General features: G+C 43.3%; 3 protein-coding genes and 2 non-coding genes across 11 annotated transcripts in view; 1 reads left to right on the top strand and 4 right to left on the bottom strand.

The window, feature by feature from the left end:
• The window catches only part of SMG6 (SMG6 nonsense mediated mRNA decay factor), a 196455-nt gene extending 192160 nt beyond the window's left edge, over positions 1 to 4295 (bottom strand). The window contains exons 1-2 of one of the 4 annotated variants that reach the window (XM_065908908.1): positions 4093 to 4295; positions 214 to 1948 (exon numbers count right to left, since the gene is read on the bottom strand). In XM_065908908.1, the coding sequence (XP_065764980.1) occupies positions 214 to 1948; positions 4093 to 4180 (1823 nt within the window). In that variant the 5' untranslated portion in view covers positions 4181 to 4295. Of the gene's footprint in view, positions 1 to 213; positions 1949 to 2538; positions 2671 to 3207; positions 3770 to 3833; positions 3929 to 4092 lie in introns of those variants that run through there. The other 3 variants (XM_065908909.1, XM_065908910.1, XM_065908907.1) reach the window with 3 other exon arrangements.
• A 78-nt stretch (positions 4296 to 4373) lies between these two features.
• SRR (serine racemase) lies at positions 4374 to 16725 on the top strand. 3 transcript variants are annotated; one of them, XM_065908916.1, is made up of 9 exons: positions 4374 to 4507; positions 7279 to 7463; positions 12075 to 12246; positions 13892 to 14018; positions 14207 to 14310; positions 15182 to 15301; positions 15431 to 15505; positions 15984 to 16193; positions 16525 to 16725. In XM_065908916.1, the coding sequence occupies exons 2-9, from the start codon at positions 7435 to 7437 to the stop codon at positions 16723 to 16725; spliced, it is 1038 nt and encodes a 345-aa protein (XP_065764988.1). In that variant the 5' UTR covers positions 4374 to 4507; positions 7279 to 7434. The 3 variants fall into 3 exon arrangements, with proteins under 3 accessions (XP_065764988.1, XP_065764989.1, XP_065764990.1); XM_065908917.1 differs by having other exon boundaries at positions 4435 to 4512; XM_065908918.1 differs by lacking the exon at positions 7279 to 7463 and having other exon boundaries at positions 4453 to 4507.
• Positions 15519 to 25814, bottom strand: TSR1 (TSR1 ribosome maturation factor). Of its 2 annotated transcripts, none has more exons than XM_065908913.1 (15): positions 25692 to 25814; positions 25401 to 25504; positions 24863 to 25082; positions 24611 to 24745; positions 23810 to 24234; positions 22937 to 23096; positions 22409 to 22566; positions 21958 to 22154; positions 21088 to 21250; positions 20618 to 20728; positions 19319 to 19451; positions 18089 to 18205; positions 17575 to 17715; positions 17396 to 17470; positions 15519 to 17268 (listed from the first exon to the last, which is right to left on the bottom strand). In XM_065908913.1, exons 1-15 carry the CDS (start codon positions 25786 to 25788, stop codon positions 17090 to 17092), a joined length of 2415 nt encoding a protein of 804 aa, XP_065764985.1. In that variant the 5' UTR covers positions 25789 to 25814; the 3' UTR covers positions 15519 to 17089. The 2 variants fall into 2 exon arrangements, with proteins under 2 accessions (XP_065764985.1, XP_065764986.1); XM_065908914.1 differs by having other exon boundaries at positions 25032 to 25082; positions 25684 to 25789.
• LOC136150456 (small nucleolar RNA SNORD91 family) lies at positions 19101 to 19195 on the bottom strand. The gene has a single exon (XR_010659876.1). It is a non-coding gene; the product is annotated as a small nucleolar RNA SNORD91 family (small nucleolar RNA).
• LOC136150457 (small nucleolar RNA SNORD91 family) lies at positions 20380 to 20474 on the bottom strand. Its single transcript, XR_010659877.1, has one exon. It is a non-coding gene; the product is annotated as a small nucleolar RNA SNORD91 family (small nucleolar RNA).
• Positions 25815 to 26764: the final 950 nt, after the last annotated feature.

Raw genomic sequence — 26764 nt, 5'->3', positions numbered from 1 at the left:
GAAGCACAATCATTTCTAGGACTAGAAACAAATTTTTTCTGCTCCGCTCTTTTTCTAACTTCCCTTCCCTTACAAAAATTAATGTGAAAGGGAGGTAACACCCGGGAATTTACCTGAAAGGCTTCTACCTTCCTCAGCCTTGGGGCCCTGTACACTTCCAGCTTATTCCTACTCCCCTTTAGCCAGGATGGGACACTCCCCCACACTCCATACCTGAGCTGAGCCATCTTCTCCAGGCCCTCAGGACTGATGCGGTCCCTGGAGAGCAGGTTGCTGAGTTGTAGTTCTTGGTTGTCAGCCACCCGGAGGAGCCGGTGCAGTTCCTGCTGCTGCATGTTCCTCATGTGCTGTTCCACCTCCTCAGGACTCATGGTGCTGGCAGGCAGAGGGCTACACACATACTGTCCTGACGGAGCTGGGTAGCCCGGGTAGTAAGGCGCTGGGTACACACCGTTTGTAGGGCCCACCGGGTACTGCAGAGGGCTATAGCCTGTGTAAGGATACTGGGAGGCGGGGCCTGGTGCCCGGGGGTAATAATAGGGGTTGTCAGAGTTCTGAAACTTATAGTATGAGGCTTGGGCCTGGCGTGAGTCACCCCAGGAGGTAGGGCTGACTTCATCATCAGTGTCCAAGAAATGCAGCTGCGGCGTCTGACTCTTTAGAGCGGGTTTCTGTTCAGGATTGTTTGGGTCCCACAATCGTCGAGTGGTGCCTCCCCGGCCCCAACTCCGAGATCCCTTGCTACCAGTTCCAAATAAAAGCCGAGGTCCCAAAGGTGCCGACTCTGGAGAACCAGCTGAACTGACTGACAGGGTAGTGTGGGCAGGGAGAATGAGAATGCCCCTGCCGCGACCCCGAAGTTCCTGTCTCAGGTTTTTGGACTCCGGCTTCTCAGAGCCTTTGCCCCCACCGCTCAAGCCTTTGTCTGGCTTTAACCTATCCACCTCTTCCCTGGCCGACCTCACCACTGAGGAATCTTTGTTCATGGTTTCTGCATCAAAAGTGACTCGAAGAGTGCCTCGATTTTCTTTACCATTGCTTTTCTGCTCTCCCTCCCCTCGGCCAGACCAGCTTCTTTCTGAATGCTTCTTCCTCTCTGAGCTCCTCCGTGGTCCATCAGGCTCATCAATTCTGTCCTCATCCAAGGAGTCGGTTGAGGACATAGACACCTGCTTCTTCAGTCGGGGCCTCTCCTTGGTCCGATCCTGGCGGCGGCGGCGACTTCCACTGTCAGTCAGGCCAGCCCCCTCGACACTGTTGTTGCTACCAGCCGAGCTGGTGCTGCAAGTGCGATAGCGGTTCCTGCGTTTGTCTGAGCGGGAGTAGCGCTTGGCAGAACCTGGCTTGCCCTGCGCCGAGTCTTCGTTCACCTTCTTCACCCCCTCCCCCTTTTCTACCCTCTTTCCTTTTTCTCCCTTTGCAGCCCTTACTCTGTCACCACTTGCGCTCTTTTCAGCCTCCTCTCTGTCCGGCTTGTTCACCACCTCCTCTTTCACATTTCCCCTACACTCATCTTCCTCTACCCTCAGTTGCTCTACCTGGTTGAGGATTTCTTCCTCTTCCACCCGGCTGGTGGCTTCTTTGGTAACAGTCTGCAAACGCCTTCCAGGTTGATAGATCTGCATGTCCGGTTTCTTTGCCCTCTTAATAATTCTTAGGCTTCGATCCTCTTGTCCAACAGTCCGAGGAAAGGACTCCTGTGCCCGAATATTTTCTGAGTCTACAGGACCATTTTGCTGTGGGTTGTCTTTGCAGACATCTTTAATGAGCTGGGTACAATTTCCAACAGCAAAAGAATCTCTGTCATTAACAACTTCATTCTTCAACTCGTCACTCCCAGAGGGTTCCTTGATTTTAGGTCTGTTTCTTAGTCGGGAAAGACCAGGCTTATAGATTTCCAGATCTGGGCGCCTGTTATCTTTTCGCTGCCTGGGCTCCTTCATATTTTCTGCCATGTTGGAGAGAGTGTTGGGGAGGAAAAGGTGGAAGAATAAAGGGGAGGGAGAGGAAAAAAACTGTCATTAAAAGTAAAGCAAGAATTACACATCCAAGTGTTCATATCGATGGCCAAGGAAGCAACTTTCTGCAGAAATGGAAATTCTACTAGGTTTAAGATATTTGTTCAGCAACTGACAAAACTAAAAACTTAACTATACCGGACCTACCTACACTTGAATTAGGGAAACAAGGGGGAAAAAAATCATATTCTCTTGATTTTTACCCAAATCATACTCAGATCCACAAGACCCTAAACTACCTCATCACTGTCATAATGAAAGATCTCTGACCAGTTCTACATTGGACTTTTTTTCTGCTATAGAGCTCTCAGCTCCACTGTTGTCTCTTCTACCTCTAACATTTTTTATGGGGTGGCTGAGTCCTTTTAACATATTAATGGGGAAAGAGGGAGAAAATGAGGGGTATGCATATAACAATCCACAGTTCTGGACATCTCTGGAGAAAAAGTTTGCAACTTCAGTCACTGAACTTGGCCAGGACAATCCTCTTCTTAAGGCTTTCAACTACCCAATTGCATACCTCCGGTTGAAGCAAACAGGAAGCAGTTCCTTTCACATTCTTCATCTCCACTCATGCTCACTAACTCTCTAACAGCAGCCAGTAGAGTCATTTCAAGGAAACACTACTCAGACTATCATCATTAGAATACTGAGACTAACTGCTACTATGATGATGGAATATGAGAAGGAAAAAGTTCCATAAAGGAGCTTTCCCTGGAGGATGATGGAAGTATTGTGACATGCTCTCAAAACACCAAGGACTGGGGCACACAAGAAGAAGAAAACTGGACTTAAGAAACCACTCTCCAGGCTCCAGGAACTTGCAGAATGACAGATAAGCAAGTATCAATTTTCTGATCGGTTACCTTTAGCTGTTAAGGGGAGAGTCAACTGTAAATAGCCACTCAACTGTCCAGCGGGGGAAAAAACAGGATTTAGTGAGATTATAGAGTACTCAAAATGGAATGCTATAGAAAATTCTAGTATTGTTCTGTTAACACCAGTGCAAACAAGCTCCTAACAGGGGTCACATGCTCCAGTATTTACACCCATGGGTGTTAACAAACTTGAAAAAAAATAACCCAAAACCCTGAAGTTTAAGATACCGCTTCAGTATTTTCCAAACGTTAAAAGACTGTTTCATTCACTTTGAATAAAGGTAAAGCAGTTTAACTCCAGAATAACTCACCCTCATTAGCCTTTCTAAGTTGTGGGGACGGGGTGGGGGGCGGAGAAGAACCACTACCACTTTCCAGCGAGGAGAGAGAAAACAACCCGAATAATCCAATTCAGATAGCCAAAGAAAACCAATTTCACAAACTTCGGCCATAAGCCTGCAGAAACAGAACTACCATTCCTAAACGAACTCCCCTGACTAACCAAGAAGAGGTGAGACACTAGAATCTTCCCCGGTGTTTTCCCGATGTGACTGGAAGCTTTAATTTGCAAGTTGGACATTCTCTCAGATTTAAAAAAACAAAAAGCTGCTCCCACACATGCCAAGGCCAAACCAGAGTACAATCAGCTTTCTGAGGTCCTGGATCCCCCCGGTGGCGCAGCCTTCAGAAGCCTGCCTTGCGGGAAAAAGTTCAGCAAGGAAATACCAAGCTGTTGAACCTTTTCTTCTCCAGGTCTCCAGTCCCTACTCTCCAAGGGGGAATAAGACGGGGCAGGCCTGCGGCTGACTCCTTGGGGAACCACACACTCCGGGGGGCCTCCTCGCCAGACCCCGGCGCCCAACTACTTGTCGCTTCCCCCGATAGCTGGAAACCCACGGGCTGGTGTGAGAGGGCCGAGGCAGTGGGGAACAGTCACCTTCGCCGTGAGAAAGGGGGCGGAGACAGGAACCCGGGCTGGGCCCTCCCGGAGGGGCCTGAGCCTGCGGAGCCCGACCCCGCACCGGCTCTCGGACTGGTAGACAGGGGAGGGCCCGCCCCGCCCTCGGCCCCCGCCCCCACTGTTGGGGGAAGGGGCGGGGGCTCCGGAGCGCCGCGGACAGAGCGGGGAGGAGGCAAAGGAGGGGAGGGAGGCGGGGCGGGCAGGCCCGGCCCAGCAGCTGGGCGGCGCGACTCACCTCTGCTCCCGGCCTGTGGAGCCAGAGTGGACAGGATCCCTCGCAGCTCCGACGCGGAGATCCGGACACGCTCCAACCCCTCCGCCATCTTCGCGGCTGCTGCTACAGCTGCAGCTATTCCGCCAGCGCCGCGCGCGCAGCCAGGAAACCACGACGGCCGGGCGGCGCGCGCGCGCTCTCACCCTCCTCCCACCCTTTTCCCCGCCCCCTCCCGCTCTCCTCCCGCTCTCCTCCCGCTCTCCTCCCCAAACGACGGTGGCCGCACAGGGAGGAAAAGCGCCGAACGCACGCTCGGTCGCTCCACAGGGAACAGCCGGGCCGCCTACCTGGGCGGGGCCGGCGGTCGCCGCGCGTGCGCAGAGGTGTGGTCGGGAAGGTGCGCTGAGGCTGGAGTTGGAGGCGCGGCCCCCGGGAGGTGAGGTGAGGTCAGGCCCGGCCGAGGCAGGCCGAGCGAGGCGAGCGTTTGCGGCGGTGGCTCCTTTTGCTGTCGCGGTGGCCGTCGAGGACACCGGTGCCGGCATGGGGTTCGGAGTCTGTGCGGGCCTTCTCCATTCGTCTTAGGCCAGGGTCTCTTCGCCACAGGCCCGGACTGGTGCATCGGGCTTTTACTTTGGGACCTTCAAGATCTTGGAGGGTAGTTACTGTTATGCCCCCCCCCCTTTTTTTTTAAAAGGTGATGGAACTGAATGTCAGGACCATAGCAAATTGCCCAGGATGACACAATGGATAATGACCAGAGACTCAAAAGTCTTTTCCTTTATGGCAATTTATATCCCAAACTTCCGTTTTTTAAAAAAGTACAGTATTGATGGCTCTTGCTGAGGGAAGGGTTGTGTGGAAATAAGTCAGGAGGTGTGGTGAGGCGATTTGGGAATTTGCTGTATCACTGAAGTTTTGGAGAAATTACTTGACTTTCCTGGATCTCAGGTTGATTTCTTTTTGTTTTTGTTTTCATCTTTAAAGTGTAACTGGTACTTTACTGTTTGTTCCTGAGCCTGTGTTCAGAGCTGGTGAAACTCCCTCTTGCAAGACTGCTTTCCTCCACCTCTTGCTCCTTCACAATGGCACACAGCCAATTATTGGACCTCTACACCATCAAAGAATAGTTACTAATTACTCCTTAGACTGAGTGGGCATAAAAGATGCAAACAATCTGACAATTTACTCAGTTACTATTAGGTGGCAGACCCTTCCCCTCCAGAAGGCTAAACAGATGGAAAAAGTCAGTAGACAGCAAAAGAAGGGGAATGATTGGAGTGGACAGAGCAAATGGCATGGCAGTCTTTAAAAACATGAAAGGAATAGGAAAAAATATTTAAAACGAATTTGATATCACAGTGAAATTGGACAGGATGTTGGAACAGTGTTTTTTTTAGAGATGAAAAGTGTGAACAAAGCTTCCCCAGGAAAAACATGATTGCCAAATTAATGTAGCCGTTTCAGTGAACTGCAGATGAGATATGACAAAAGTTAAAACCAGCTCAAAAAAATTTACCAGAATTCAGAGGGGAAATGTAATAGAAATGTGGCTCAGTGGTAAAGAATCTGCCTGCCAAAAAAAAAAAAAAAGAATCTGCCTGCTGATGCAGGAGACGCAGGAGATTCGGGTTCAATCCCTGGTCGGAAAGATCCCCTGGAGTAGAAAATGGAAACCCACTCCAGTATTCTTGCCTGGAAAATTCCAATGGACAGGGAGCCTGGTGAGTTACACCCCATGGGGTCACAAAGAGACACGACCGAACACACACACATTTAGAGATGAAGGAGAAATGGAGAATGGATCCAGAAAACTGGGAATCAAATATGAGTTCAGAAGGTAGAAACAAAACTGACTGAGGAGTAGCAATAATCAAAGATATAATAGAAGAAAATTTACTAATTTGATGGAAATTTTGAATTTAAAAGTTAATTTCAACTCTCAGATTTAAAGGGTTAATGAAATACCAGGTAAAAATAAATGAAAAGACAACCATATTTAGACCTGTATCACAATGAAAGCTGAGTTTAAACAAATAAAATATGTGCTAATATATTTAAGATATATTTTTTTAAACCAATTGCAGAGCAAGATACAGAGTATGGTTCTGAGAGCAGCAAAACCATTTATTGCAAATATAAGTTCCTATATAAATATATCAAAAAGGATGTGGAAGGATACATACCAAACTTTTTAAAATGGTTATCTTGGGAATTCCCTGGCAGTCCAGTGGTTAGGATTCCTCTCTCTCACTGCCGAGAGCCCATGTTCAATCCCTTATCAGGGAACTAAGATCTCACAAGCCGTGTGGTGTGGCCAAAAAAATTAATAAATTAAAAAATAAGTAATAAGCTACATATTCAATAGTTAGAAAATAAAAATAGAAGGAAGAAATAAAGATAAAATCATAAATTAAGGAAAAAGAATAACACTTGGTAAATCAAAGCACTCATTCTTCAGAAATAAAGTAGACATTATGTAATAGACACATTTCTGGCAAAAATTTTTAAAAATCCAAAAGACATCCTATCAGATGCTTCATGGGAAGAGCAAACTTAGCTCATCAGATTTCTGATTTCTGTCCTAAAATGTTCCTTTACCAGCCTTATATCTCAGTAAATTATACCACCATCTAAGTCGAAACCCAGGAGTTATCCTTGATACCTCCCTCTCTCTCAGCAACCCCATTCAATCCAATATCAAGATACATCTTGTCTATCTCTGTAGTGGACATGTATGGAGTTTATAACTTCAGTCTTTTCCCCTTTTTTCTCTTAAAAACTGCCCCTTACTCACTGATAGTATTTTCTCTTTTCCTTTTTCTATTTTGTTTTTTCCTTTCTTTTCTCTTTTACTCCTTCCCTTTGCTCCTATTTTTCCCTCCAGTGTAGAGATTTTAGGCAGTCATACTGTTTGGTTCACATTGTCAACAAGGCCTTTCTGGTTTTTCCTACATTCCAGTTCCCACTCATGTTCCTTCCCTCTTCAGAAGCCACTCTAATGTGTTTGATATATGTCCTTTGAAAATACGTGTATCTTTGAATAATAATATAATATTGTTTTGTGTATCTATGTATTTTAAACATACATATTTGATATTGTGTTCTAGAAATCATTGTTTCTTTTTCATGTTTCTGTAAATACTTCTAACTATTGCATGGTATTGTCTTAAATGACCTCATACTCTTGGCCACTGGTCCTGGGCCAAGATGGGCCAACCAGAGTCCCTACCCAGAACTTTTTTAACTGAAACTAAGAAAAAAAGAAAACCCCCTCCAGTGTGGAAGCCATAAAATGCAAAACACAGGAGCTGTCAGCAGCCATGTGTCCTGCCATGTGGAACCAGCTGGTCTGCAGTGAAAAGAATGAAGCCGACATGCAGAAAGCAGCAGAGGTGAGAAACAGAAAGTCTTGGAAAACCTCCAAGCCCCTGGTTCCACTTGTTCCTAATGCTCCATATTCCTGCCCTTTCCATGGTTCAACTTTTCTGGATTCCATGAGCCAATAAATTCTCATCGCCTCCATCTTGTGCCTATGCCAGATTCAGATTGGGGTTCTATCACTTGTAACCAAGAAGTCTAACTAATTATAATCTCCAAAATGTATGTGTGTGTGTGTTTTTAATTGTAAAATACATGTAACATGAAACACACCATCATGACCATTTTTAAGTGTACAGTTCACTAGTGTTAAGTACATTCACATTGTTGTACAACCAATCTCCAGAACTCTTTTCATCTTGCAAAACTGAAACTATACCCACTGAACAGTTTCCCATCCCCCTGTCCTCCCCACAGCCTCTTAAAACCACCATTCTCTTTTCTGTCTATGAATCTGACTACTGTAGGTACCTCACATACGTGTAGCCATATGGTATCTCTCTTTTTCTGATTGACATTTCAATTAGCATATATCCCCAAGATTCATCCATATTCTAGCACAAGTCAGAATCTCCTTTTTAAATGCTGAATAATATTTCACTGTGTGTTTATACCACATTTTCTTTATCCATTCATCTGTTGATGAATACTGGGATGCTTCCACCTTTTGGCCATTGCAAATAATACTATGAACATAGGTGTACAGATATGTCTTTGAGACCCTCATTGAATTCTTTTAGGTATATACCCAGAAGTAGAATTGCTGAGTCATATGGTAATTCTTTTAATTTTGGGGGGAACTACCATAATGTTTTCCACAGCAGCTGCACCATTTTACATTTCTACCAACAGTGCACAAGGACTCCAGTTTTTCTAGATCCTGCCAACACCTGTTATTTTCCCATTTGGATTTTTTTTTTTTTTAATAGTAGCTATCTTGGCAGGCATAAGGTAGTATCTCATTGTGGTTTTGGTTTGCACTTCTCTAGTGATTAATGATGTTGAGCATCTTTTCATGTGTTTGTTGGCCATTTGTATATCTTTTTTGGAGAAATGTCTATTCAAGTCCTTCGCCCATTTTTCAGTTGTTTTTTCCAAAATGTATCATGAATGATTATTTTTCTCTGCCTCCACTTTCACCATCAAAGTCCCTGTTGTCTTTCATGTGGACAACTGTAATATTTCATAACTGGATTCCCTGATTCCAACTCTTATCTCTTTCCTTTTCATTCATCACAGTGTAGCAAGTGATTTTTTGTAAATATGAATTCTTACATGTCACCTGCTCAAAAGTCTTCAATGACATTTTTTTGTCAGAGAATAGTGAATTTACAATGTTGTGTTTCTGTTGTACAGCAAAGTGAATCTGTTATACATAAAGTATATCCACTCTTACATTCTTTTCCCATATAGGTCATTATAGAGTATTGAATAGAGTTCTCTGTGCTATATAGTAGAGGTCCTTATTAGTTACCTAGTTTATATATAGTAGTGTGTATATGTCCATCCCAACCTCCCAATTTATCCCTCCTCCCTCCTTTTCCTCCCTGGTAATCATAAGTCCAATGGCATTTTATTACTCTTAAAAAAAATTCCATGAGTCATGGTCCCTTATGATCTAGACTCTGCCAACTTCTTTCCTTATCTCTTACATTTCCCATTGATCACATTTTCAGATACATTGATCCTTTAGTTCCTGGAAAATGCCAAGCTCTTTCCCTCCTTAAACCCTTCACACATTATTATTATTCCCTCTACCTGAAACACTTTCCCCACTACTCTGCCCATTCATCTTATAGGTCATAATTTAATTTTACTTCTCAAAAAAAAAAAGCTAATTATTCACAGAAAAATAAAAATTCACTTCTACATAGATGGTCTTCATTGACCTCCTTCACGTATCTAAAATAAAGCCTTTCTATATACTATCCTAATACACCTCCCTAAGTTAACACATCAGTGTTGGCAAATATATGTTTAATTGGATTATTAGGACACCTAACCAATACATTGTAATCTTTATGGGAAGAGGAACAAGTCTACTTTTCTAATACTGTATTCCCAGTCAAACACATAGAAGGTGCTCAATATTTGTTGAAGGAATGACAGATAACGAAAAACTTAGAAATATTAATATGTACAACTTTATACTAATAAATTTTAAATTGTGATTTTACCCAAAAAATTACTGAAATTAATTCAAGAGGCAATGGCAAATCCATATAAACCAGTAACTATGAAGTCACTGAAAGGTTACCAGAGGTATGTTTATAAGGTAAAGGCAAATTATTTGCAGATGGCATGATTGTTTAAAGAATAAACAAACTATTTGGTATAACAAGATAATCTGATAAAGTATTGAATTACATGATAAAAATTGTTAGTTTTCATATACATCATCAGTAAGCAGTTTAAAAATTAAAAAATGCCTTCTCTCAAAAGCAACAGAAGTATGTTGCACTTAGGCATAAATTTAATCAGGTCTATACAAGGAGTGAATAAATTATGACAACTTTACTAAGAAACCTAAAACAAAAGGACTTTACTAAATTAAAAGACATCCATTGTTAATGGATAAGGAGGTTCAACATTTTCAAATATTAGTTATGCCTCCAATTCATTTGTACATTGTACAATGGAATTTCTGGCAACCTTGGTAAAGGATTTCTAAAGTTCTTTTGGAAGAACTGATACTTGAGAAAAGCCAATAAATTTTAGAAATTTTAGAAAGGGAAGAATATATTAATGCTATTAAAGGAATTGGCAGTCTAATCAATTGGCAGTCTAACCAGAAAAGCCCCAAGCATTAATAGAAATTTAATTTTTTATAAATGTATTTCATAGGAAAATGATTCAGTATAGTGTTAAAGATTTACAAAAGAATTAAGTGGCCAATATACAGAAAAAATGTTCAGTCACTAGTAATTAAACTACTAGACATATTTCAGTAAATTGACAGATAAAAATAATAAGCGTAAAGGAAAATAGTTATTCCTCAGAAAGTGATGATGGGGTATAAATTGACATAATCTACAACTCTTCTGATCAGTTTGGCAGTGGGTGTCAAATGCCTTAGGAGTTATGTATGCATTAAAAAATGCAAAATGCCACTGGTGGAATCTGCTCAAACCATGTATAAAGATCTTGCTACAAGTCTATTCATTACATCATCATTATAGCAAAAAATGAGGAAAACTTAAATGTTCAAGAGTTATGTAAAACCGATGGTATTTTTGTAAAAAGTACTAGTGATTTAAAAAGTCATATTAGGGCTGGTGTCTCAGTGGTAAAGAAACCACCTGCCAATGCAGGAGACATGAGTTTGATCCCCGGTGAGGGAAGATCCCACATGCCATGGAACAAAGCCCATGTGCCACAACTACTGAAACCTGTGTGCCCTAGAGCCTGTGCTCTAATACAAGAGAAGCCACGGCAATGAGAAGCCCGTATACCTCAACTAGAGAGTAGCCTCCGCTCCCTGCAATTAGAGAAGTCTGTGCAGCAACAAAGACCTAGCACAGACAAAATATAAAAATTTTTTAAACTTTTTTAAAAAGTCATATAAAATATCGATTGATAAGCTAAGGTTCATATTCATAATACTGTCTGAAAAAAGCAAGTTACCAAACCTGTCAAAAAAGTTTTGTCTGCACATATATATATATATGGGCCTGGACAGAGAGACACCAGAAGTTCAGTGGCAGTTGTCTTTGGAGAGGAAGCAAATTAAATTCTTTCCATTGAATATGCATTGCCTGTTAATAAAAATAAAGAGAATCACAATAAAAATAGTGAAAAGTGGAAGCTTAATGCAGTTACTGGAAATTATAATTAGGAAAACTTTGAAGAAACTGAGCCAAATGGAAAAAGAGTAGATGAAATACTATCTTTGGTTTGATTTTAACTGTTACATGCATATTGAAAAAAAAAGGAGGAAACATAGAAAGAATTTATTAAGATGGTAGGATTGTAGGTGACTTTTCCCCTTGGTAAATTGTGAAATATTTTTAAAAATAAAAATTGTAGCAGATTTTGAAACCAGTTTATTTAAGCTTCATAACAATGATGAAAAAGTAGAGACCAGTGGCAGCAGCAACAGATGGATGGTATAGGTGAGGACTGAGCTTTAAGCCTTCCAGAATCACCAGGAATCAACTTTATTTCCTATAAAGTTTCAACAGAAGAAACTTATACACCAAAAAACTCAGTTTCAAGAGATGTTCCCTTATGCAAAAATTCTGGAACCCCAGTAACAGAAATGGTTCCCACATTAATACCACAGGCTGAATCTATTTTCCAATGTTATGCATTTTCTTTGTTGTTTTGAGTATTAGTTTTTTGAACTTAAGATTCACAGCAAAACTGCTAAGGTACCGAAATTTGCCATATGCCCCTTGCCCACACACATGTATAGCCTCCCTCATTATCGACATCGCCCACCAGAGTGATGTATTCGTTACAGTTGAACCTGCATTGATATACCATTACCACTAAAGTCCATAGTTTATATTATGGTACACTTTTGGGGATGTACATTCCACGGGTCTGTTGTGTGTTTCCAAAATCTTTTCATTAAACATATCGTCTAGGCTTGCTTTGACCCCCTTCTTATTCTTGGCTTACAGAACCATGTGTGATCCATACTGCATCTCCTTTGCTGATGTTGAAAAAGCTCATATCAACATTCGAGATTTTATCCACCTCACACCAGTACTAACAAGTTCCCTTTTGAATCAAATAACAGGACGCAATCTTTTCTTCAAATGTGAACTCTTCCAGAAAACTGGATCTTTTAAGGTAATAATCCTTTTTGATAGTATACCATTCTTTTCAAACCACTTTCACATAAATGTGTATGATCCTCCTGATCACCCAGTGAGGCAGGTAGAGTTAATGTCTTTTTATAGCTAAAGAAAGGGTTGTCAAAATTTTCCTTTGCTTAAGTCCTGGTTACTTAGCATCATGGTGTTCCGGAGAGCCAATTTTACACTATCTCAAAATTCCTTATAATTAAGGTGATCACATACAGCTTTCTATCCAAATTAGGACATGTTTGGGGATGAAAAGGGTAACTTCTAATGATAGAACAGAGAGCACAGTTGTCAACTTGGACACCTGTGGTGTTGAGTCGTGTCCAACGCCTTGCAACATGACTTTGCAACACGACATGTGTGATCACACTGTATATAGCCAAGTTTAAGCATTCACTTGCTATGTGTTTATACATTATGAATAAAAAAGGTCTAAACCTAGCTCAGCCCTCATATAACAAAACCTTTTTCTTTTTCTGTAATATATGTCAGGGTCTCTCCTTTGCATAAAAATAGGTTTTTGTGTTTCCTCATTATCAGAATTTTCTGACCATTAATTGAACTTCATTCATTAGAATGAACTTCAAGATTCATTCAGGTAAAAATCTGAAAGCTACATTTTGGACTGTGCCTGAGAAGTATTAGTACCTGTTAAGTGGTAGCTTTAGGATATCATGTATTTACCTTTTTTCGGCACCCATTAACTGAGAACTTTTAAACAATACAAAAACTTCTCTATTTTCTTTTACCCTTTGCTTCTGTCAGTTTGTTCTTCATTTGTCATACATCAAGCACATATTTTCACTAACTATATGTATGTACAGGTGTATGTACTGGAGGCCTTGCCCTATACTCATACTTTCAGGGGAAGACAAAAGTAGGTTGATGACAAGTGTCTCACAGATACAGAGAATTCCCTAGCCACCCAGTGGTTAGGACTCTGTGCTTTCCTTGCCGAAGGCCCAGGTTGGATACCTGGTTGAGGAACTAAGATCCTGCAAGCCATGCAGCACAGTCCAAATAAAAAGATATAAAGATACACACAAGGAACATGGAAGCCAATGGAGTACCTAATTTTGCCTGGGAGAGCAAGAAGGTTGAACCAGGTGATGTTTGATCCAAGTTTTATAGGATGATACTTTTAGCCAGATCAGGGAGTGAGGGAAAGAACTACAGGTAGAGGCATCAACATGTCAAGAAGTAGAGGTGTGAGCTAACCTGATAGGGAACTAGCAGCAACTTAAGATGGCTAGGACACTGACATGTTAGGAAGTACCACGTTAGCTATGTTAGAAAGGCTGCCGCTTTTAAAGAATTTGTACTTTTCTTACAAAGATAGGCAGTCAATGAAAAAGGTAACATTTGTTTTTAAAGGGTAACTTTCATAATCTAACAGAACTATTAGATGAGAATGATCCTTGAGGCAGGATCAGCTGAGATTCAGTAGCTCCCAATTGAGAAATTAAGCCTCACAGAGGTAGTGGCCAAGATGAACATGAGATATTTAGGAGGTACAAACCAATACGATTTACTGGGTGTGCAGTGCTGGAAGAGAAAAATCTAAAACTGGTAGATTTTTTGAAAAGAAACATTTTAAACAAATGGATTAATTCACCATCCCTCTTTTCCAGATTCGTGGTGCCCTTAATGCAATCAGAGGCTTGATTTCTGCCCATCCAGAAGAGAAGCCCAGAGCTGTTGTTACTCACAGCAGTGGAAACCATGGCCAGGCTCTCTCCTTTGCTGCCAGATTAGAAGGTACTTGATCAACTTCTCAGAGTCCTGGGTAGGATCATCAGAGGAGTGGAAAAGTATCCTTAACTTTCAGTGAGATTGGTGATAGCCATGGAAATAAATTTCCCAGCCCCTGATTACAAGCGAACTGAACAGAGGTTTCTATCCTAAATTCTGATTTGTACTAACTAAACGTTGTTTCTCCCTCCCAGGGATTCCTGCTTATATCATAGTGCCAGAAACAGCTCCCAACTGTAAAAAACTGGCAATACAAGCCTATGGAGCCTCTATTGTATACAGTGAACAGAGTGAAGAGGTAAGGGAGAGAATGTTCAGCACCATCACCCAGGGTTCATGGTCACATGAAACCTCTTACCTCACTGGGCACAGCTTCCGGTCTCCTTTGTTGTTTCCTTTTTAAACGTTGGCATGCCCATCACTCAGATGATCTACTCATGGTCTTCCAGTTTAAAACTTCTAACTCCAGTCCTGACCTTTGCTCTTAGCCCAGACTTGGTTTTTTTTTTTAAAACAAACTTAAAAAATTATATTGTTTTTTCAATATTTGGCTGAGATGGGTCTCAGTTGTGGCATGCAGGATGTTTGATCTTTGTTATGGCATGTGGGATCTTTAGTTACAGTATGCAAACTCTTAGTTGCAGCATGTGGGATCTAGTTCCCTGACCAGGGATGGAAACCTGGTCCCCTGCACTGGGAGCATGGAGTTTTGGCCACTGGACTACCAGGGAAGTCCCAGAAACAAAAATTCTTGCTGTCACTTGTGGCCCAGATGAACTGGCCCATCACTACTTTTCTGATCTCACTTTCCACTGTTACTCTCCCCCCAACACTCCACACCAACCACAGTTTCTCAAAGTCAAGCACTCCTATTCTGTGGTCTTTGTACTTGCCGTTCCTCTTTCCCTGGAATATTCTGTGGAGACACATACGACTTGTTCAAATGCATTGTTCTCCAAGGCATGTATTTACTTATATCCCACCCTATCCCATCATGTTAGGATGCAACTCCACTGAGTGCAGGGGCTGCTCTGTTCAGTCATATCCTCAGTGCCAGACCCAAGTCTGAGAAAAGCAGCCAGCCAATGAAGTGTTAAACGACCGAATCTAACTTGTTGGGGACTCTATTAAATATAGATAAAGTAAACTAAAGTAGTGTCCTCTTTCAGTCCAGAGAAAACATGACAAAAAGAATTGTGGAAGAAACAGAAGGCATTATGGTACATCCCAACCAGGAGCCTGCAGTGATAGCCGGGCAAGGGACAATTGCCATGGAAGTGCTACACCAGGTAACGGCTTAGCTGCTCAGCTGCCAGGAATGCTGACGTTTGACCACAGAACCAGTTCTTTCCTATGTATATATAAAACTGGTTATTAACACATACCTATTTTAATACTTTATATTCTTTTCACTGCAGGTTCCCTTGGTAGATGCACTGGTGGTACCTGTAGGAGGAGGAGGAATGCTTGCTGGAATAGCCATTACAGTGAAGGTGAGAAAACAGCTTCTGGAGGACTCCCCCAGGCACAGAAGTTTATTTTGTATTATAGTACATTGTGAATACTTGCTCACCATTCCCCCCAAACTGCCATTCCTTCTTATCATCGCCTGGCACTTGAGATGGAAGGCTCTTCTCTGCATCCCTACCCTTTTCTTAATGAAAACTTTACAGCATAAAAGCCATTACAATGAGTGGCACCCTCACAGTCCTTTGAATTCCATCTCACCAACTTACTATCCAGGTCAGGAGCTACCCCTTTCCCAAGTCACCAGCAGAACCAGCTGTGATCTAGGTAACTGAAGGCCAGAGTGGAAAACAATTTAAACTGCTTAAAGGCCTTATTTCCATTACATAGATTAAAAGAAAGGCTCTTGGGCAGAAATGTGTTAACTGTACCATCTGTTTTACTGCAAACATGCAGGCAAAATGCTGTGGCTAGGTGTAAGGTATCTAATATTCCTCTTTCTAGGCTCTGAGACCTAGTGTGAAGGTATATGCTGCTGAACCCTTGAATGCAGATGACTGCTACCAGTCCAAACTGAAAGGGGAACTGACCCCCAACCCCTATCCTCCGGAAACCATAGCAGATGGTATCAAATCCAGCATTGGCTTAAACACCTGGCCTATTATAAGGGACCTCGTGGATGATGTCTTCACTGTCACAGAGGATGAAATTAAGGTGAGGCTTCAAGAGGAAAGAAAACAACCAAAGAATGGAGCAACCTCTTAGGCAAAAACCCTCCTGTTGTAAATGGCAACTAACCCACAAGGGGACTTGACTAGGTGATTTCGTAACATGTGAGAGGGTGCTCTAGATGAGTATCAAGACAGTAAAGCAAGTTAGAATGAAAAAAGCCCTGCCCTTCACCGGCAAACACAAACATATCACAAATAGGAAAACTCAGACTGGGCATACACCCCCATTTGGCCTTTATTCATGGAGGCCAACCAACTAGGCTCCTTCCCCCTTTTCCCATGTCACTAATCCTTACTCCCTTCTATACCTACAGTATGCAACCCAGCTGGTGTGGGAGAGGATGAAATTGCTTATTGAACCTACAGCGGGTGTTGGAGTGGCCGCTGTGCTGTCTCAGCATTTTCAAACAGTTCCCGCAGAAGTCAAGAACATCTGTATTGTGCTCAGTGGTGGAAATGTAGACTTAACCTCCCTAACCTGGGTGAAGAAGCAGGATGAAAAGGCAGCTCCTTAGCAATCCATTTCTGTTTAAAATGTGCAAAAGGAAGAAAAGGGACTCAAGTGTCTAGACACTTGGAAATTTTGTCTCCTGGTCATTGTCAAGTTCCTATTTTCCCCTCTAAAACAGCCTTCAAAACCCTAATGGAGAATGTGTATTTCAATAAGATTTAATGGGTTTTTTTGGACTAAGTTGAATTGTAAAAATATCCATACTTAACTGAGACACCTTCTCAAGGCCAAGAAAAGTCTTCCGCACAAAGGAGCAGGAGCCCTTAAGTAGGCTTAAGTAGAAAGCACAAACTGGGCAACCACAACCTACAGGCTCCCATCCCTAGAGTGCTCACTAGGAGCAGTGAGACAGAATCCCACTGAATCCACTACTCCATGTCCATTTCAAGCACTGTTGAAGAAATCTCACTTTTCACCCAGGGGACTGGTTCTGGTACATATGGATCATAAGTCCACTTGGGGAAAACTCTCTTATAAAGATTCATCAGTACTGTGTCCTGAGATTTTAGCTTCCCATCAAAACTGCATTTCATGTGACCGTGAGTACCTAGAATGCAAACAGAATGAGTTGGTCATATTAATAGAGAACTTTAAAGCAGTAGTCTCCTAACTCAATGGTCATTTAACAGCACTGAGGAAGTCTACACAAGCTCCCAAATCACACATTCTCTTACCTAAAGGCTCCTTGATGTGGCCCCTGCGGCCCCATTTTGTTCTCAGTTCCACAGGTTTAAACCACAGTACATCCTCTTAGATAAAGAAACACATAGAAGACCAGAATGAAACACTTATCCATAATGTATAAACCCAACCTTCATCCCACAAAGGCAACTGGATCCCCTGTCACACCTACCTCTGTTGAAAAACATGTAACGCACCACTGCCGTCTTAGTAAAAATTTTGAAAGGATGACCACTCAGAACAACTCTCTTGATGACCATCCTGTCTGGATCCACTGACAAAAGATGGCCTGTGGCAATGAGGCTGTGCATTCCTGAGGGGCAAAAGCAGAGCAGCAGGAGGTCAAAGCCTTCACTTATTTTCCAGTCTATTTAAGACCTGTGAGAACTTGGGGAGACCCAGTGGGGATGTACTATGTGGCCCCTCCTGGGTTCATGGCCAAGATCACTGATATTCCTGCTGAGCCTGTCCTCAGAACCTGCCCTAAATAGAGCACCCTGAGCAGCCTCTACCAATTAGCTAAGGTTTGCAAGCAAGATAAAACCCCATTTGTCATCCTGAAATTGGGATAATTTAAAAAACATCATTACCTTTTTTGTTACCATTTGACTCCCAATTTAAATACAGAAAGCAATTAATCTTATTAAGGACCCACAGGCCTATTCACCTCTGTGAACTCAACTTACCATTGCTGTTCTGTTTGAAAAGCAGCACAGACGCAGGAGAAAAAGTGATCGGGGCATATACTGTCACCACCAGGGCTGTGTCTGCAGTCAGGAACCTCTGAAATTTATGTTTATCCGCTGCCATTAAAAGAATAAAAACCAGGACATATTTTGAGAAACAATAGGTAATCCAGAGGCCTGTGAAAAGCTGTATCACTGGAACGAAGGCAACTAATGTTTCTTTATCCTACTACTTCTCCAAACATTTTCTGGCCTCTGTACAACTGAAAAATACAACCCTATCCTAGCAGAGTGATTTTTCAAGTAGGAGGCAGAGTCTTGGAGCCTGAACTGTATTTGGGGGTTTGAAAAAGTTCTCCAGGTGATCCTGATACACATCACCCTAACTCGTTTGAGAATCGGCGCTTTACAGAAAAACACTCCACTAATTCAACAGCTCTTAGTCTTGAGCAAGGATTGGCAAACATTTTCTATAATCAGAGTAAGTATTTTAGGCTCTGTGGCCATAGAGACTCTTATAATTACTCAATTCTCACTAAAGCACAAAAACAGCTACAGACAATACATTATCTTAAATTAATACTGAAAGTTATAAAATATTTTAAGGGCAGTATCAATCCCTCATTTAAACAGCATGGTTGGTGAGCAAAGAAATTATCCAGAGCATCCATTAATACTGCCTTTTTTCACCTTCCTCTGGAGACTGCTGGGGGCTGAGAGTGTGGGTAACGTTCAGAAGCCCCGACATACTGCAAGTATCTTCCCACTCTAAAGACTGTAAGAGGACAATCATTTTTTGTCATAGGAGTATCCCTGGTCATCACTGTCCAAAATCTCATCTCATCTCATCTCATGGATGGCATCTCAGAAGCCATACACCTCTGCTTTATCCAACTGTGGGCTACCCCCTAGACTTCACCCACTGGGACATCAGATGACAAGGGTTCCATGACATGTCATTTCTTGAAAGTTGCTGACCCCTATTCAACACTGACTCTGCAGCAAATACTCATGGTAGAGGAGCCTCAGCACCACATAGAGGTTGCATCACTGGGATGCTTCAGACAGGTTCAGACATTTTGAATGGAAACATCATTGGCTCCTAAACCAGAGCTTGAAATGGTGTATTCTGCACACCCCATCCCCATACTCCCACCCCCTGCTGCAAAATCAAAGTCCCCTAAAAAACATTAAGATGGACAAAACCCCAGAAACTTCCCTGAGGCTTACCTGCAGTGTGCTGAGAGAATAAAGGTGAGGCTCGGAAGCGCCTGAATCCACAGTGGAAGATCAGCTCCTCTTTAGCTTTCACAGGTTCAGTGTTGCCAGGATGCCGGCTCACCACCATATTAAGTACTGACATCTGGTGACCAAGTAGAGAAACAGAACTTATCAGGAATAGAACACTCTAAAGTAAAAGAAGGCAAACCAAACCAGCAGACTGGGTTCACCCTAAGAACTGACAATACTAATTTATGTTGTTGTTTAGTCACTAAGTTGTGTCCAACTCTTTTTATGACTCCATGAACTGTAGCCTGCCAGGTTCCTCTGTCCATGGATTTCCCAGGCAAGAATCCTGGAGTGGATTGCCATTTCCTTCTCCAGGGGATCTTCCCGACCCAGGGACTGAACCCGCATCTCCTGCACTGCAGACAGATTCTTTACTGCTGAGCCACCTGGGAAGCCCTATACTAATTTATCGTATAGTATAAATGATTAAACACAATTCCATCTTTTACCTTCACTAATAAGTAGCATTCAAACTGAAAATAGGCTGACTTTCAGAACTTTCATGTCCCTGCTATACTAGTTGACCTTCCCATGTGTAACATGCAACGGTTCAACATCTACCACAAAATCAATGACTACAAGTCACTCACTAACCACACACCCCCAAACCACACTCAAATTAAGACCCTTCTTGCTTCAACCATTACTCACATTGACCAAAGGGCAGAGCTCTCTTACACCCCAACCTACATAACTGCTGGCCACCAAGAGAAAAAAGATCTATACCTTGGCATGAAAGTGAAAGTTGCTCAGTTGTCCAACTCTTTGTGACCCCATGGACTATACAGTCCAAGGAATTCTCCAGGCCAGAATACTGGAGAGGGTAGCCTTTCCCTTCTCCAGGGGATCTTCCCAACCCAGGGATCGAGCCCAGGTCTCCCACATTGCAGGTGGATTCTTTACCAGCTGAGCCACAAGGGAAGACCATACCTTGCCAGAAGCCCTCCTCATTTTTATGGATGCCAATCCTTGACTAAAGTCTGATCTGACAAACATACTTATGTCAGAGAAGTCTCAGAACCATACAGAGATGACATCACTGAGATGCATCAGACAGATTCAGACATATTAGGTAAAACCATCATCGACTTCTCTTGTCATCCTCTCCTGACTCCTCATCATAAAGGCAGACTTTTACATCCCAAGGAGCAAAACGTCAGCCACATAAAACATTAGGCTGTCATATAAAACTGGTTGCAAAGTGCCATAACTCCCATTTCCCACAAGACACTAACTCACCTTCTGTTCATGAGGTAGTAACGAAAATGCAATCAAGGGTGTGCCTCGCTTGAAGTGCTCAACCACTGAGACAGGGACTTCAGAAACATGAAGTGTGACATACCAGCCAACCTTCCAGGAGAAAGCAGAATACAATCATGCAGTTACTCTTATGGTCTCAATAATGACGAAGCATTTCTCCAACTATGTTAACAGTCTCCCAGACACTGATAAAGCCAGTGCTCACCCTCCAAGACTGCCTTGCACAGATGCCTCAACTACCCAGATTAAGCTTTCCCAGTTAACATCTCTGACGCCTCTTTGTTCCCAGTATCACTCTGATCAGTAACTCCGTAGCTCCTCTAAGTTAGCTGAAGGCAGCATAAAACTCATTAAGGTACTCATGCCAAGAGAGTGAGTAGGGGGAGGGGAGACTGATACGACCTTGGCAAATAAGCAAATTATAGGGATGGACAAAGGAAAGCAGATACCTCAGCTCCTTCAACTTCTTCTTCTTCAATCTCTTTAAAGATGCGTCTCCGGGTATTAATAAAGTTCTGAAACTGAAAGATCCGAGCATAATCTCGAGGGAGGTTTTCCTTAGGATCCCAAGGAGATGTCCGGAAGCTCTTAAGGCCTCTGTATTTCTGAAATCTAGAATATAGATGATATTTTAAAGAAACTCACAGTGACACTTATATGGTGCTACTTAACTGTTTCACTCAACTCACTTAAAATGCCTAAAGCTTAAAATTTAGAAAAAGGAAAAAATTTTTTAACTTTTAAAAATTAAATAAATAAAATGGTTAAGGCTTTAGCTTAAAATAACTACCTTTCAAAATAACCTAATGGCCTAAATCATGACCACCCTCCAAAAGAGCCAGTAACAAGTATTTCAGCACCAAACCCCAGCTTCTTCAAAGTATTAACAGTGGCTCCCTGCTGCATATTAGGGAGTGGCTCTTTAACCTGACTAGCAGGGTCCTTGATAAAAGCCTTACCCCTCTAACAACTCTTGTTTTAATGAGACTCACCTTTAGAGGGGACAAGATCACCTTCACCCCTAACTCTTTGTTCTTGCTGTTCTACCTAAACTTCCCCAAATCTCCAAATGTTATATACTTTAATCGAGTCTTAGCTCCAAAGGAAGCATTTGCTAATTAATCCCAATTGTATTTCTGTAACATTATTAGTCTGTACTACAGTGTAGAATGTGAATATATGTAACTGTTCATATATAAGGTTAACCCTTTGGGAGGAAGAACAATGTTTTTTCTTTTTTTATATCACACTGACATAGTTCTGAGCCATGTAAGTTTTAAATAAAAATGTATTGATTGGTTTTGGACTTGTTGACTCACCGAATTCTAGCAGCCACATCACGGGGGGTATCTACTTCATCTGGGAACATCTCTTCCAGTCTTTCTTGTTTGTATTTCTCCAGCATTTTTTCCTCAGCCTCTTCATCCACTTTCTCATCATACAGATCATCACGTACAGACTCTCCTATAGTCATAGTTTCACATTCCTCCTCTTCTTCCTCTTCATTACCCTCGTCCTATAGAATGAAGGATTACAGTTTCTGAGGAAGCCCACATCTTTACACAAAAGGCCAATACGCTGAAGTTTACTAGATACACAGTCCAAACCAATATTAACTCTAATAGAGACTGAGTTATAAAACAGTCTCATTCCAGCAACTACAAAGCTATTCCTAAGAAACAGACAACACATACCCCTTAAGGTCGGGAAGGCACCTTGCCTTGCATTAGGGGCTGTGCACAGAGGGTGCCCAAGGGCCCACTTCCTTACCTGAGATTCCTCTTCCATAAAATTCTCATGTTCTGTATCATCGTACTCATCTCCTTCCCCGCCACTTTCACCATCCTCATCCAGAATCCATTCAGCTTGATAACTGGATGTTCCTTTGGGAACCTTCTTTACAACCTTGGAACTTTCCTTCAGTAAGTCTGTAAAAGCCCAAATGAGTTAAGTTACATACCTCCTCCTTTCTTCTATGACACAGGATATACTGCTACCAATACCAGGAACTCTGGCAGGCACTTACAAGTTTATTTCAGCTGCCTCAGAACTAGCACTAGCAATACTAACATGGTTAAACAAGTCTTACAGTGAATCGGAAGTTATTTTCCCATTCATTAGGAAACAGTAAGTAATTCTTAAGAGATACAGCAAGTGCAAACTATAGCCTTTGGAGGTAAGAGAAGACAGACTTCCAGTACTTCCTCATCTGTGCTACCTTTTAAGGTCCTCACTGTGAGCAGTTAAACAAAACCCACAATTCCAGGCCAGACGAATCTGAAGTCTGCCAATACCAACCATGTGCCTCGCTCAGCTCCTCCTCTGTGGGCCAGGTCTGCTCCCCCTCCATTGGATCTGGGATAACCTCTGTTTGCAAAGATGCTTGTCTATCAGGGTCTGCCTTCATTAGAACCTTCAGGTCTTCCTCCATATCAGCTACAGCATCTGCAGAACAAATCTGAAAACCCAGTTGACAATTAACTGTTAGCCAAAAATCTACTAAATCTAACATAATTAGAAAGATCTAGAAGAGCATAGCCCTCAAATAGAATAGAAAGTCAAAACTTGTCAGGATTTTTCAAATGGTTCTGTTTCCTAGCATTCTAAATCTATAAGTCTAGCTCTTGAAGCCTTTCATAATCTGATCCCATGCCTACCTGTTTTGTACTCCCAGCCACTGTTATCCTCAGAGTTCAAAGAAACCCTTTGATCTATCACTTTGCCTAGGCTCAAGTTGTCTCTATTTGCTAGGAAATTCTTCCACCACTTTTCAACTCATAAAACACATTCATCCTTCTCAATACCTGGCACAAGTCGATCCCTTCCGTGAATCTTGCCAGTCTTTTTCTCAACTTCCACTGCAGGTATACTTTCGAAATCTTTATTTCACAGGTGTTTGCCATTTTTCTGACCTAATTAAGTTGTCTAAGGAGAGAAACTACAGCTGTGTCTATCTACAGACTCAGAGTCAACTGTTATGCAAAGCATCTATAAAGCACTGAATAAATATTTAATATATCAACTTATTTGTAGTTGACTATTGCTTTTTTCACAATTACCTCCAGGGACTGGGATATTTGTCCAAGTGTGTAGCCATACTACTTTCTCTGAAGTTAATTAGTTCTCATCTATGATTGTACAAGACATAGTTTTTAAGAACACCAAACTTACCTCCATTGCCGTGCCTGAGTCCTTTGAGGATCTGATCACTCTCGGATTTAAAGGGAAAGGGTCCACAGGGGCATCTATCTGCTTCATCTGGAAATCACCATGTCCAATGATATGCAGCACGCTATTTACATTCAGAGCCTGCCCACGAACATAGCCTGAGATCTTCAAGGTGCCCATCAAGTCATTCTCTTCACTAGGCACAAAGTCAGCAGCATGAGCAAATAGATAGGCACGCCGATCTCGAAAGGCAAGATGCCGTTGCTTTTGGTTAGCCAACTGCCTGAGCAGCATCCCTGCCTCCTGCTGAGTATCTAACAGGAGGAGTTTGTCCTCAGGAAAGCGCTTCTCCACTGCTTTACTTAGCTTTCTTCTGGCATCTACTTGTTTCTTCGGCGGGAGGCTAGAAATCCCTTGAACAGCTAATGCTGTGAGCAAAAGAGAAAAGGTTTCATGACTTGTTGCTTCACTATATGAAAATCTCCCCCTGCAGTTTACAAACAAGCTAATAGTTCAGTTGTGAGCCCAGAGATCACCAGGCAACTCACCACTCAGTTACCCTAAAGAAATTTCAAAATAAAACCAAACTTCATAATCTTCTTCTTTCTCTGGGCAACTAGCAGTCCAGAAATAAAAAGGCACCTTGATACCTGACTTGTAAATTATGGACCAAGTTAAGGCCACACATACTCGTACGACCCCCCCCAATAATATCAAGCGTTAGACATAGTGTCTGGCAAATTACAGGTGAATAAATGCTAATTCAATTCCTTTCTTGACCTGCAATACTTCCAACTCACTTACTATAGGTGGGAAGGCCCTGAGCAAACAGGCAAGAAAGGCAGTAATCCCCAGTTCTATCCCAGCCTTCTAGTGGATCAAGGAGGAACAGGATGGTATCAGCCACTTTAGCCATGTCTAACACAGTGTGCAGATCCCCTGCAATAGAAGACAAAGTCATAGGAAAAGATGGTTGACATCAGGACATTTTACTCACAAAGTATTACCACTAATGCTCAAAACATAGTGATCGGAAATATTGTTGCATACTCTAACCTGGCCTTGCCGATGTGAAAAACCACCGATGTTTCAAGCGGGGGCATAACAGCATAAAGCTATGGGTGCTTCCCCGTTCATTCAAGTGTACAGTTCCAGTGTCCCTATCCTGAAGCAGCCGAAAGGCCTCTGGCAGGGAAATCCTGTCGTGCAAGGGCACCACCAGTACCTGATGAGGAGGGCCATCCTTGCTGCCAAGCTGTCTCTTTTCTGCCAAAACCTGCGGAAAGAAAGGATCAGAGAACACCTCAATGTTTCAATACTTTATTCCAGTACTGCATTTCCAACAGTACAGAGGCCCATCCTCAACATCCAAAAGAGCATCTCTCTTGTTAAAACGTGTCAGGTATGCCAAGGAGGTGGGCAGGAGGTAGGCACAAAGCTACAGCATGAGTCTGAGCCTGCACACCTGACACGTGCTCTAGAGTTATCCTCCATCTCTGACCCCCTTCCTAGGGTCACGTTTTCTAGTTCGAGGCATTACCCGCCTAGAAAGGTTGTGAAGCCACACCAGTCCCCGAGCCCCCAGTCCTCTCACCGCCTCCTTCTTCTGCTTTCGGAGCTGGCTGGCGCGATGCCTCTGGTCCACCCTGCTGAGATCTTTTCTCACCTTCTTGCTGAGGGTTTTCGGTGCTAGACGGCCTGGAAGGATATCAGACCTTTCTGATCCTGCGCAAAGCACTAGCAGGTCAAGAAAGGGGAACCCTGCCTCCCCTCCTTAGACCCTTTGCGCGGGGTCCAGGCCGGAAGCAGGAACTCATTCTGGGCACGAAGAAAAGCAGTTAATATCGACTAAACAGCTCTTCTTCCTCCAACCCTACCTTCTTACCCTTGCCGTCTCGCTGCGCGGACCCTCGACCCCGATGCCGCCCGCCTTTATGCGCTTTATTCTGCTGCTTAAGCGGGCCTGAACGATGGGCCGCCATGCTGCCGTTCACGTGTACCAAGTCGCCACTACTTCCGGGCTGAAGAGATCGCTTCCGGTCCCCGCCTCGGGGCGTGTCCTCCCCTAGCGGGGCGGGGCTCCTCGCGATCTCTCGCGAGGTTCGTTTACACACGCCTCTAGACTAAACCTCCGCGTAAACTTTTCCCGGACTGGTGGTCTGCTTTGGGGAGACTTGAAAACACCGGATGTGGGCTCGTGGCTTGGTCTTTCCGTTTCGGAGGGCCGATATGTTTCCTTGAGTTTTGATTTTTTTTTTGCGCTATCATGTTGCATCACTTAGGAAGATTCTCCATTCGTGCGATAGAGGGTTAAGCCCCTCCTCTCAGCTAGCTTTGTTAGTGCACGCTGCTGCTCGGCTGGGCGCAGCAGGTGTTCCTTGTCACTTTGAGCCACCGTTTGTCGCCCTCAGTTCCCAGGCGGGGCTGCTTAAGCCTACCAGGCAAATCGTGCGGAAGGCGCTTGTCTCACATCCAGTTTTCGTGCCAGTTCTCGCTGGTCCCAGTTACCCCAACCCGCGCCACCACCTCCCAAGTAGCTGCGAGAAAAGCCAGACGGGTCGTGGCGACCCCTCGGAGGAGGGACAGCTGACCGTGACTGGCGCCCTCGGAGCCAACCGCGCCTCTGCAGACGGGGGCGGTTGCTCTCCCACTCCTCTTCCCACAAGCTTTGCAACGGAGGGCGCCCAGCCGTCAGGGGGTTTTAAAGAAACGATGGCGCTCCACTGCCTGCCTCCCAGCCGGGGGACCAACACGGGCTTCCCAGTAATCAGACTCGAGGCGCGGGGGTCCCGGGCCCTCCCGTCGGGAAATCGAGCATGTAGGAATCACGGAACATCCAGCTGGATAAGGGCCAGCTTCCGCAATAGCGACTTGCCCCCTCTTAGCCGCCCGGGGGGGTCCAGGGGCGCGCCCCGCCTCCCCGGCCCAGCGCTGTGCAGAGCGAGCGACCGGCGCTCA

This window comes from Muntiacus reevesi, chromosome 18 (assembly GCF_963930625.1).
Source record: "Muntiacus reevesi chromosome 18, mMunRee1.1, whole genome shotgun sequence".
In the NCBI taxonomy this organism is placed as follows: Eukaryota; Metazoa; Chordata; class Mammalia; order Artiodactyla; family Cervidae; genus Muntiacus; species Muntiacus reevesi.
Note: the sequence above shows the minus strand (reverse complement) of the source record. Positions and strands in the feature narration are given on the sequence as shown.